We start from the raw sequence: 13,720 nt of genomic DNA, 5'->3' as shown, positions 1-13,720 counted from the left end.
GAGTGTATAAAGATCCTGAGAAGTAAGAGGATACAGAGTCCTAGATTTGAGGTGTGCCTGAGAAGCTTCTTGTAATGCATAAATGTTCATAAGTAAAATGATTAAATTATGAGACCTATCACCTAATGAATGACATTCTTGTCTGAATTAACTCACTGGATGGTAACTATAGACAGGTAAGGTATGGCTGGAGGAGGTGAGTCATTGTGGACATGCCACAGAAGGGTGTATTGTCCCTGTGCCCCTTCTCTCCACCTGATTCTCCTTCCTAGGTGCCATGAGGAGAGCAACTTCTCTCTACCACACCCTGACTCCATGTACCCAGAGTAATGGAGTTAGCCATCTGTGAACTGAGGCCTCTGAAACAGTGAGCTTCACATAAACTTTTCCTCCTCTAAGTTGTTCTTGTCAAGTGTTTTGGTCACAGAAATGAAACAGCTAACTAAAACAGAGAAAATTACCCAATTATGTAATCATAAGGATACTGAGAGATGAGTTTCAATAAAGTGGTGGGGGTGAAGTTAAATTTTGGTGAGATAAGAAATAAATGATATATAATAAAACAGATGCTCTGTATATACTTTTCCCCCAAACAATTAGATAGGGACAGGAAAAAGATGGAATAGTAAATCTTGAAAAGATACAGGATATCAAGGGAATATGTACACATGTGTGTGTGTGTGTGTTTGTGTGTATACACACATACATACATACATACATTTATATGTGTATATATGTGTATATATGTATATATACATATGGAGAGAGAATTTACTCTAATTATTATAATTATTATAGGATCTAATTTCAAATTACAGTTGCAAGAAGAGATAATTGATGGTTTCTAAAACATATGGGAAGGATACAAATAAGGGCAGAGGTAGATAATTTAAATTTGGAAAGTTAGGGAGGGAGAGATAAAATAATATGATACTTTGAAATACAGGTGAAGAAAACTGAGTCATTTTACATTAAATTGTCTTGGTCTATTTTCCCAGTGGCTGGATATGACATGGGTTTAAGAACTATAGATGAGATAAATTACACTAAGTTTCCTTCACTGAAAATAAAGACCATAGAATGGAGTTATAACACTGAGAAGAGTAGATTAAATACAATGAAACAATCCCTTATAAAAACAGGTGGAAGATGACTACTAGAATTATTTATGGGAAATTATTAATGTAAATCAAATAGAATGTTGAAGAGACAAGAGCCTAATGAAACAATATAACCATGGACTTGCCTTTTATAAATGAGAAGTTAATTCTTATTCAGATATTTCTAAACATTATTACATGAAGGCAGGGTTTCCCTCTGATCTTCAAATTTTAACCCACTCCCACTGCTATTGGCTCATTATTTATTGTTGTTTACCTCCTCTCTTACTTAAACTTCTTTGTATGTCCTAAGAATGTAAAAACTAAAATCTCAGGCTCAATGTTAGGAATAAATAATTAAATGTATGCATACAGAAGCAACCTGCAATATATAATAGCTATTTGTTTGATATACAAAATATTCATTCATGAGAACAGCTGTTATTAGGTTAATAAAGTGTTTGGATATGAGATGTTCCCCCCAAAGCTCATGTGGCGATGCACAAATATTCAGATATTAATGATTAGATTATGAGAGCTATAACCTCAGCAGTGGAATAATTCATTTAATGGATTAATAGTTTGAATGTATTTGTAGGTAGTGACTCTAGGCAGGTAGGGCATGGCTGGAAAAAGTAGGTAACTAAGGGTAGGCCCCTGGGGATTATATTATGCTGGCTCCTTGCACTCAAGCTCTCTGCTTCCTGGCTTCCATGAGCTGAAAAGTTTTTCTCCATCACACAATTTTACCATGATTTTTCTGCCTCATTTGTGTCCAGTGTAATGACTTGGCCAACCCAGGGACTGAACCATGAGCCCCAAATAATCTTTTCCTCTTCTAAATTGCTTTTGTCAAGTATTTTGGTCACAGCAATAAAAAACTGACATATGTAAGCTAACTACCTGGCTGAGAATGAAAGTAGAAACACAAAAGTAGGTAAATTATTCCTGTAACACATTCATACGTATATAATATCAGTCATGATAATTTTTGAGCTGACTAATAATGGTTGTGCTAAGAATCATGTATTTAGTTGATTCCTCATGAATATGTTCAGTTAAACTGCCTGCTACAAGTGTCAATGGCTAAAGGAATCTTCCTATCATGCTAATTTACATAATTCTTTAAGAAATTAATTAAATAGTACCTAAAATGGTTTGAGTTCCTTTGAGAATTATATTGCATAAATAAGAGGTGTTATTATTAAAGTTGACCCTTTCCTTTCCTCAATTCCTTTATATAGAGTTGGTATATATTTCTTTAATTACAAAGCACTCTCATATTCCCATAATTGAGCTAAGGGGGTTTTCAAACTGGGCCTTGAAAAAAATTCCTTCTCTTCTATTATATCACACATTACATCACACATTCGCATTCCTTTTATTCCTTTGCTAACTCATCATCACAATCAGCCTTGACACATGCTGAGAGCCATAGCTAAGTAGGTTCGACACAAAGCAATTTCCTTGTCAGCCTACCCCATGTTGCTTAGAGGAAGGACTCTCCATTGTGGACCCAGGTCATTTGCAGTGACTTTGCATGAAAGGTGACCTTGCTCAAGGACCAGGGCAGATCCGGGTTTAGGGTGGATCAGGGTTTACGGCAGATGGGGTTTAGGGCGGTTCCAGGTTTAAGGTGATTCCTGCTGGGAATAGGGCATATCCTGCTGCCTCAGGCGCCTTGAGTTCCCGTTGAGTTCTTGCGGGATTCAGAGTATTTGGGATTCAGAGCCCGGTGGAGAGTGTGGATTTTGCCCAGAACGAACGTGTAGAGTGCCGGTGACAGTTCGGGAATAAAGAACTGCTGTTTGAATCTACAAGGCTGTGAGTGGCTCATGATTTTGTGCCCAGCCAGACTGCGGCAGACACACACCATGGTTATCATCTCAACAAGTTAAAATCTTAAGCTTAGCTATGAATGGAACATTATCTATACTATCTTATAATGATAACCAGTTTTCAGGTATGGCTATAGCTATCAAATTATTTTACCATTTGAGAAGGAGTTGGGGCCTAACTTGCAAAGATTAAAATGTCAAAATAATACTATCTTAATAATTTTTATTTTCTTACTAAAGCAGTTCAAACTAGATAGCCTTTTAACTTGCCATATCTGATCATTCTTACCCTCTGTCCAAAAATCTATTTTAAAAAAGAAGTAGCAGGAGGGCTGGGGTTGTGGCTCAGCAGTAATGCACTTGCCTGGCATGTGTGAGGCACTGGGGCACATGTATGAGGCACTGGGATTGATTCTCAGCACCACATATAAATAAATAAAATAAAGGTCTATCAACAACTAAAAAAACCCTTTAAAAAAAGTAGCATGGGTAAGCCATCAGTATAAGAGAAGTGAATAAACAATGCTACTAATATTAATGGGCATTATGGTTAAGTATGGCTATATACATATCTCCAAGGAAGAAACAAACCCATAATAATATATACTGGGATGATCATTATTTTTTAAAAGGTGAATGATAAAAAGTGTTATCAGAAATGTGGAAAAAAATTTTAACTTTTCTATATTGGTTCTAATGTAAAATGGTGTGATTACTTAGGAACATTGTCTGGCAGTTCCTATGAAGATTAAACATAGAATGACTATATGACCAGAAATTCTACTCCCAGATATATATATATATATATATATATATATATATATATATATATATATATATATATATATCTCCAAGAGAAATTAAAACATTTGTCCACACAAAAAAAAATTGTTTGAGAAAATTTATAGCAGCCTTCATCATAATAGCCAAAAAGTACAATAAACTGAAATGTCTATCAACTGATGAATAGATAAACATAATATAGTATTTCCATATGATGGAGTAGTATTTGGAAATAAAAAGGAATTAAGATTTTATACATACTACAACATGATTAAATATGAAGATATTAAGGACAATATGACGGGAACAATATGTTAAGTGTCAGAAGCCACTCACAAAAAATAACATGTTGTAGATTTTTTTATGTTAAATGTATAGAATAGGCAAATATATAGTGACATAAAGCTCATTGGGTTGCCTGGAGAAAACGATGAGTGACCAAAGACTGACTGAGGATGGGGAAATGAGAGTGCTTCTTATCAGGGTGATAAAAATATTTTGATTGTGATATCTGCACAACTCTCAATAATTTAAATGGGTTAATTGAATGATTTATAATCATGCCCCAATAAATCTGTTGAAATATTGTGAATAGTTGTGCCTATCTCATAGAACTACTGGGAAAATTAATGTGATCATTCATATAAACTACTTAATATATAATACCTAGTACACAATCAATAGCTCTATTGTTAATAATAACTTTATTATATTATTATTGATAGTGCTACTACTATAAATACTGTTACTACTAATTCTTAATTGTATTAGAACAATTATTAAATAAATATTATTATAGTGGCAATAACAACTATTCTTAGATTTATTAAATTAATACTAAGTATTACTATTACTTATTAATGTTATTATCAATGGTAGAATTATAAAATTGTAATAATTATTATTGTTAATTATTTAACTGCCCATATTAGACTGAATTTTTTTCTAGGAAAGATTTTATTCTAGGAGCTTTTTTTATAGATAATGTGATCAACCCTAATATAATATAATAAAAACAACATAAACTTTGGAGTCCGACAGATCTGATTGAAATCTCATCTCTGTCACTTACTAAAATATGTAGCCTCCATCCTGGGAGAAAATCTTCACCCCCCACACATCAAACACAGCACCAATCTCCAGAATATATAAAGAACTCAAAAAGCCAAACACCAAAAAAACAAATATTCCAATCAACAAATGCAGGCTCTCTATTCACCTCACAGGTTGTTTCTTTTGCTGAGAAGAAAATTTTTTGTTTGAGTCCATCCCATTTATTGATTTTTGATTTTGATTCTTGTGCTATGGGAGTCTTCTTGGGGAAGTTGGGGCCTGGTCCAATATGATGAAGATTGTGGCCTGCTTTCTCTTCTATTGGACACAGGGTCTCTGATTTAATTCCTGGGTTCCTGGTCCACTTTTAATTGTGTTTTGTGCATGATGAGAGGTGAGGGTTTAATTTCAATTTGTTGCATATGGAGTTGGAGAATATAATGCTAAATAAAGTTAGCCAATCCCCCCCCAAAACAAATGCCGAATGTTTTCTGTGATATAAAGGAGACTGATTCATAGTGGTTAGGGAGGGGGAGCATGGGAGGAATAGACAAACTCTAGATAGAGCAGAGGGGTGGGAGGGGAAGGGAGGGGGCAGGGGGTTAGCAATGATGGTGGAATATGATGTACATCATTATCCAAAGTACATTCATAAAGACACAAATCGGTGTGAATATACTTTATATACAACCAGAGATATGAAAAATTGTGCTCTATATGTGTAATATTAATTGTAATACATTCCATTTGTCATTTATTTAAAAAAAAGAAAAAAGAAAAAAATAACAAAAAATAAAATAGGTAGCCTCAAGTAATCTATTTCATGTTTCTGAGGCTAAGACTCCTTATCTGCAAATTGTCCAATAATATGTACTATTAATTTGGGATCTTTTGAGGAAAAAATAAGATGGTACATGTGCAAATTTTCACTGAAGTATATAGTACATAGTACTTCCCTAGCATATATACATAGTACCTAGTACACACGTATAAAATTATGATCATAGCAATAAATATGATAAAGTACCATCAAACTTTTTTTAGGATCCCAATAGGACACAAGGCTAAGCAGTTCATTCAAAGATAAATAAATACAAAAAGATTAATAAATACATAGAAGAATGGTTAACAATTATTTTATTTAAGAGAAGATCCTAAATCAACTTGTTACATTATAATAAAATATTTAGTAAACCTATTAATTTTCTTCATTCTTAAAAACCCAAGAAAAGTACTACCAAGTTAGGAAATTTAGATAAAGTAAGAAAACCAGTTTCAGTCTCAGTCATTAATACTATAGCCAACTCTTAGGATAAATTCTTGGACCATATTTTCCAAAGTTCTAAATAATACATGTGTGGTACACTCTGGGAAATAGAATGACTTTCAGTTTGAAGTATTCCATGTTAAACTTATGTGTTTTACCCTGAATGAATAGTTCTTTGGGAAATAATTCACTAATCCTAGAATGTCTACAAGGGAGAAGAAATGCTGCCATAAACCAGTTCTAGTTCTATGTGCCAAGAAATATGAATGAGCTCATGATGCCCTCTTTCTTCCTCTCCAAACTCTCTAAAATCTTGTTATTCAAGAATACATGAGAGTATCCAAGGAATTTTTGAAAGTAAGAGGATATGAATAGTGTATATTTTTAAAAAAATCCCTTGTTAACAGCATAACACACACAATGCATATACCAAGTCATGACTCCAGATAATGAAGTGATCACACATTGCTTTTTATCAACAATAATTCTGGTTTGACATTTTAGCTCAATTAGTTTATGACCTACTTAGGAGTGTTTGTTCTATATCAACTTTAGAAGGATTTGACTAATTTTGCTGAACCAAAGTGACTCAAGGGTATTATAAGTTTCCATTTTAGGATTTGACATATTGAAGCAAATGATGAAGAAATTGTGATTTCAAAAATTCTGTCTTTGACAATTCTTAATCACTTTCAAATAAATTTAGTATTTGGGTTGAGGTTACCTAGCTATGTCACTGTATTTAGTAAAAGCCTGAGAACATGGCACCTTTAATATTATGAGGTCCTGCCACAAAAAAAAAAAAAAAAATCATTCTCCTTTTTTCATCTCTGTTTTGGCAGTTATCATATTGCATTTCAATTCTGCTTACATACCTGTGTTTCTTATCAGACTGAAAATCCCTTAAGGTTAAGAATCTCAGTTAATTCCCATCTACAGCTTCAGGATCTAACAAAGTACTTGACACACAATAAGAACTCAATGAAGGGCTGGGCTTGTGACTCAGTGGTAGAACGCTTGCCTAGCATATGTGAGGCACTGGGTTTGATTCTCAGCACTACATATAAATAAAGATCCATTAACAACTAAAAATATATTCAAAAAAGAACTCAATAGATGTTTTTAGATAAGTAAAGTTTAAAAAAAGACATAGATTTTGTTGAAGAGCTAATTTCTTAATTTGGGGTTTAATTAGTTTTTTGCCTTCTAATATTGACTATTAGATTAAATGTTATATTCTGCTTTATTCTCTTATAGAGTTTTTTCAGAAGTTTCTTAGGAGATATAATATAATTTTTAGTAAAAACTTACAAGCTGGGGAAATTTATATCTGATGAAGATTAACAATCCTTACACACGTAGAGACAGTTTAAGCCAGTACTACAAAACTCAGTTATGAAATATGTATTTGAATAGCCTGTGAAAATAAAATAAATTCTAAAATTAGAATATAAATGAAAGAAAGAAAGAGACCTTTTATACTAGATCAAATTCACCCAAAGGTGAACTATTGGCTTTTTGAAACATTTAAGGCAATGAATGCAATTATCTTTGACAGTTCTACTGGTCTTACTTTTTCTGATATGACTTAACTCCCCCCAGCCACAAACACAAGACTTCCTTTTGACTTATAAGGAGAAAGTAAGTAGGATTTATAGGATTTGTATTAATTTTCTACACAATAGTGTCTGGATTATTTTAAGTCTTAAGAAAAATTCCATGAAGAAAATGATCATTGTTTGTGAGAACAGGGCACATTTTTAGATTCACCTTAATTAAAATTAGACAGTTGATCTCAATTCTTTAAATCCATGTTTGCTCATACCCTTTTCAAAGCTTCTAGAAGTGTGTTAAAGTTTGTAAAAACTGTATTTTGGGCCATAACAAAGACAAATATATAAAGAGGAATCTACCTAGTATCAATACATTAAAATAGGGCACCTGTCCCTATGATGTTTTAAGAGTTTATTATTAAATGTGTAATATAAATTAATATATTGCAATAATGTTTTCTTAGAAAATATTAAAATATATTCCTTCTCAACTTCTGAGAACAGAATTAGCACTAGTATGTTAAAGTGTTTTTTTTTTCTACAAATTTGAACTAACCTCCAGCGAGGGATAATAATTGGAAGATAAAAGGACAAAATTGGATTTGTGTGTGTTGTACATTGTTTTTTCTCTTTATATTTCATAAATTACCATAGGCAGCTTTAGCTACACAGGCTTGCTATGTGAAAACAATGGTTTTTAGACTATTTTGTTATGAATGTGTTTATCATCACAAAATATATGGTGATTTGGTTAACATTAATCTTGTTTCAGCAATACAATGTGAACACAATTTAGTAACAACCAAACTGTCATCACTAAGTCAGCAAAAATGTATGTAAATTTCTAAAACTTGCAGATGACTAATGGATTACACTATAGGAGAAAGAAAGTTGAGATGTTTATTTTCCTCTAGAGACACAACAAAAAATCTGAACTGATGCCAACTCCATGTACTAAACAATATGAATTTATACTGAAAATTTTCGTTCACTGCATTTTCTTTAGAAATATCCACAACTGAGAGCAGTATAACCCTCAATCATCTAAACCATTGTTGGAGACTCTATTTTATAAAACTACCTTGAACCTAGTATTCAAATATTTTCTGCAGTATTTCTCATTTTGTATGAATTGGCTGCATAGAATTCTTATCCATGGGAAAAAATGGAATCAAGAATGCTCTAGAGAATCTAATTTATGTTTACTTTTGTTATATACTATTGCCTAACAAAGTATCTCTAATTTATTTGCCACTGGCATTCACTTTATTTTAACTCATAATTTTTGGGTCAAGTATTTGAGAACAGTTCATTTCAGTAGTTTGCCTCTAATCTATGTGACACAAGCCAGGTCAGCTAGGACTGGGGGGATCTACTTCTAAAAAACTTCTTCATTCATATTTCTGGCACTTTGAAAGTGCTCCTTGGTCTTTCTCTTTCCACATGGTGTCTTATCTTCTAGGGTCTCTCCCTGGAGCTTGGGCTATAAGTAGCATTATAGTTTCAGAGCAAACCATGAAACTGGGATAGAAGTTGCTAGTTTCTCTCAATGTGATCTCCAAAATCTCAGAACATCAATTATGCCATACTTTACTGGTAAAGCATATTTCCAAAGCCAACCCAGAATAAAATGTGAGGGGGAGATTAAGTCCGCATTTAGATGATGTGAGTAGCAAAAAGATCTAGGACCAACTTTAATATGCCACATTGTTATTTCAATTATTAAGTGCTAGGATTTGGGAAACCAAAACTTGATAGTATGCTTAATGACAATTTGAATTGGACTACTGTACTTTTTGGGAAGTTCTAATTTTAGTTATAGTTTGAGGATATCTGAAACTAAATGTTGCTTGACAAACTTTAGATGCAGAAAGAAAACAACTTCTTAGAAGTTTTTATTACCTCATGGAATTCTGAAAGTTCCCCATAGAGATGTCCAATAGCCCCAGTTATCTTTCTCTATTTCTTTTTTATATCTATAGTTTTATAAACTCTCATCATTCTGTCTGCAGATCTCCCACTGAGGCTGAGGATCTCTCTGAGATTTATAGCACTCTTAATGTCACCTTACAATTGAGGTATATGAGCACCTCACAAAATGATTCCCCACTGTGAATATATGGTGTTAATAAATTTGCAGAAAAGTTAAACTCACTTATAATTAACTAGTCATATGCTCATTGAAACCATGAAGATCTTGAATGAAAACATGAGAAGTTTTCTATCTTTCTGTCAATAAAGTTATCTCTAAATTATATTACCAACTAAAAACTGAAAAGTTTAGCCTTACATTTAATGTAATGTGGCAGTCAATTACCTTAGTGATTTTAAAGGATGGCACTGTCAATAGGATATTTTGGCATATATGCCTATGTTGGACTACTTGTTCATAAAAAGCTTTATAAAATATACACCATAATAGGTGCCCTGAATAGCATATACAGGTGTTGCACCAAGTGAATTGAATGAAACATATCCATTAGAAAGGTCCCTCTCACTACTGTGTAGCAGTACTTGTCAAATTTTTCTGTTGAAATGTGAATAATGGTAGAACAGAATGGAAAGATATCTCCACTGAGGCCACAAACATGAAATGTACCTATAATTTTTAGGTGAATTTTGTTTTCATTCCTTAATATATAAATTTTGAAATAAAACAACTTTTCCACTAGAATCTCCATGTAAACTGATGATACAAGATCATTAAATAGCTTTATGTAATCCCTAACAAACTATAGAGTACCATAGAGATACTTTTATCCCAGTTTGAAATGGAGAAGTGTAAGTAAAAATTATTGGAGGGTAAGGATATAAGAATATCTGAATCTGAATCTTACAAAATATAATGCCTCCAAAATAAGACAGGGAATGTGGAAAGAGCCATAGTCAATAGTTCAACATTATTTACAAAACAGTCACAACTTCCACAGGTTATATTTGACAACATGTTTATTATTTTCTCCTCTTTTAGTTTTAACCTATTTAACTTTGGTCCTCCTCAAATTGATACTCTATATTTAGAAAGTACTGTGCTACATTTCATTTTAGAACAGTGAGCAAACACTTTGGAATGTAATTTTCTCTCTCTTGTTTCCAAGATAGATATAAAATTGTATTGAAAAGATCAAAAGTTGAGCCTAAAAATTCCAAAGTGAATGAAATATTATAGTCAATTCATCCTACTTGACTATATATATAATTGGTGGTTACCACTATGATCACAATTTTTTTAAAATCATGTACCCAATGTATGTCTAATATACTTTTCGCCTGTACACTCAATTTTTTTGAGATTCTTTTGGTTAGGACTGAAGAAATTGAGGATTGTGGGGTGAAATCCACAATAGATGAAAGCTCACAAATGTTAAAGAACAGGGTTTAGATTAAAGGCCACAGCTTAAAAGAGATGCTAGCAGGCTTCTGAGTAACAAGCTTATAGTACTCAAACTCACAAGGACTAGTGGCAGCACACTCAAAATTGGCTCAAATTCTCATGTCCTTATTCAAGTTTGTAAAAAGACAGTAGCGTTCATATATCAACTAGTTACTTTTCCCCCCAACATCATATGAATCATAAATATTCAGGATCCAAATATAAATTTTTTGTTAAATAGCATTGGATTGTGTCATTGGAAATAATATTATCAAATCCTTTTAAAGGCAGTACTGAAGGGCTGTGTTTTATATTAAGACGTGCTTGGCCTCCAGGAGTTAATTCTCTCCAAATAAAAAGTTTTGGCTGACATGTATGAAAAATTTTCTTCACCAATCACCACTGGAAGACAGCATGAATCCATCAATCACAGAGTTAAAAAGCTCTGTCATATAGCACATTTAATACCCAGCATAACAAATTAGTATTACCATTCCTTGATGCAATACAAACTCATTTCCTTAAACTGCTAACTCCAGGGTTATAAATGAGCAGAAAGCAAATTGATTTGCATGTAATAACAGTGGCAATAAACCTTTCCTGGTTCATGCAATTTTCCCCATCTGTTAATAGAGAGCAAGTTTAGGATCTATTATTCCCAGAAGGAGACTTACCCAGCTGGACATCTATAACACTTGGCTGATTCTCCATGGGGAACAATGGCTTGGGAGGCTTATCTGTGAGTAAAGCTAGAAGAGAAAATGAAAGAAAGTAATGGAAAAATTGAGATAAATTATAGAATAGGAAAGATTATATCATTGTATGATATTTAATGTTTGTAGACTTGATGGTATGTAAACATTTATTAGTGTTCTTATTTGGGTTGCTACTCTATCCATACAATATCCATATCCCAGCACATTTAAAACACTGATGATTCACTTTAAATAGGCCATTTCAACATCTAAATCTTCCAACAAGATAAAAAATGGACTATTTTGCTGTTTTTAAAAGCTTGTGTAAAAATTAGAGATTTAAAGAATATAATCAGAGAAACATTAAATCCTTATATCTGCTTTGTAGCACTAACTATTCTCAATGAAATATAACCCTAGTAGACATTTCTGGGGGCATGAAACTTTTAAGACTCTAAATCATCTCCCATTCTCCATCTCAAATTCTAGAATATAATAAAGCACTGGTACCTTCATTAGTAATTGATTAAAAATATTAATTTGTGTACCAAGTCCTGTGCTAGGTGTTAAGGGAGAGAAGGTAAAGTCTTTTTTAGGGCCTTCAATTTATAACATAATAGCACATGAAAATAAAGAGAGAATTGAAAACAGAATATAATCTTATGGAAGATGCAGCATTTGAGGTATAAGAATATATGTTTGTGTGCGCGTGCACGCATGCACGTGTGTATAGCAAAGGAATAAAGGAAATTGGATCTCCCTATGAGCCTTAAGGGATGGAGAACATCTGGAAAAACAGAGAGTAAGGAAAAAGAAATTCAGGAAAGTTTAACATAAACCAAGGGACAAAGGTAGAATTTAGCAAGCATAATATGCTTAGAGGAGAATGGTCTGGTGAAAAGGGGTTGGATGGGATAAGTTTGGGTGGAGAATTAGTTGCTCCTAATGTATGAATCAAAATTTGGAAATAAAATTTGATAGATAGGATGAGGCTCAGTCCTAGAGGACTGCAGGAAATAGGCACAGGAATTTGGACCTGATGTCGCAGGCTACAGTATCATTTCAGATTCTTTGGACAAAAGAATGACTAATATAAAGTGTTATCTAATGATGATTGGCTTGAAATATGGGATGGCTAGAGAACAAAAGTAGCTAAGAGTATACGAAAAAAATTAAAGGCATAAAAATAGGAAAAGAAGAACTTAAATTATCACTATTTGCGGGAGACATGATTCTATACCTAGAAGACCCAAAAGGGTCTACAAAAAAACTACTAGAACTAATAAATGAATTCAGCAGAGTGGCAGGATATAAAATCAACATGCATAAATCAAAGGCATTTCTGTATATCAGCGACAAAACTTCTGAAATGGAAATGAGGAAAAACACCCCGTTCACAATATCGTCAAAAAAAATAAAATACTTGGGAATCAACCTAACAAAAGAGGTGAAAGATTTATACAATGAAAACTACAGAACCCTAAAGAGAGAAATAGAAGAAGATCTTAGAAGATGGAAAAATATACCCTGTTCATGGATAGGCAGAACTAACATCATCAAAATGGTGATATTACCCAAAGTTCTCTATAGGTTGAATGCAATGCCAATCAAAATCCCAACGGCATTTCTTGTAGAAATAGATAAAGCAATCATGAAATTCATATGGAAAAATAAAAGACCCAGAATAGCAAAAGCAACTCTAAACAGGAAGTGTGAATCAGGCGGCATAGCGATACCAGATTTCAAACTATACTACAGAGCACTAGTAACAAAAACAGCATGGTACTGGTACCAAAACAGGCGGGTGGACCAATGGTACAGAATAGAGGACACAGAAACTAATCCACAAAGTTACAACTATCTTATATTTGATAAAGGGGCTAAAAGCATGCAATGGAGGAAGGATAGTATCTTCAAAAAATGGTACTGGGAAAACTGGAAATCAATATGCAACAAAATGAAACTGAATCCCCTTCTCTCGCCATGCACAAAAGTGAATTCAAAATGGATCAAGGAGCTTGATATCAAATCAGAGACACGCCATCTGATAGAAGAAAA

General features: G+C 33.1%; 1 protein-coding gene across 1 annotated transcript in view; it reads right to left on the bottom strand.

Annotated features, from left to right (window-relative positions):
• Il1rapl2 (interleukin 1 receptor accessory protein like 2) overlaps positions 1-13,720 on the bottom strand; it is a 521,635-nt gene that overhangs the window by 254,562 nt on the left and 253,353 nt on the right. Inside the window, exon 6 of the mRNA XM_071606080.1 lies at positions 11,642-11,716. Coding sequence (XP_071462181.1) covers positions 11,642-11,716 — 75 coding nt within the window. The remainder of the gene's footprint in view (positions 1-11,641; positions 11,717-13,720) is intronic.

Source organism: Marmota flaviventris, chromosome X (assembly GCF_047511675.1).
Source record: "Marmota flaviventris isolate mMarFla1 chromosome X, mMarFla1.hap1, whole genome shotgun sequence".
Lineage (NCBI taxonomy): Eukaryota > Metazoa > Chordata > Mammalia > Rodentia > Sciuridae > Marmota > Marmota flaviventris.
Note: the sequence above shows the minus strand (reverse complement) of the source record. Positions and strands in the feature narration are given on the sequence as shown.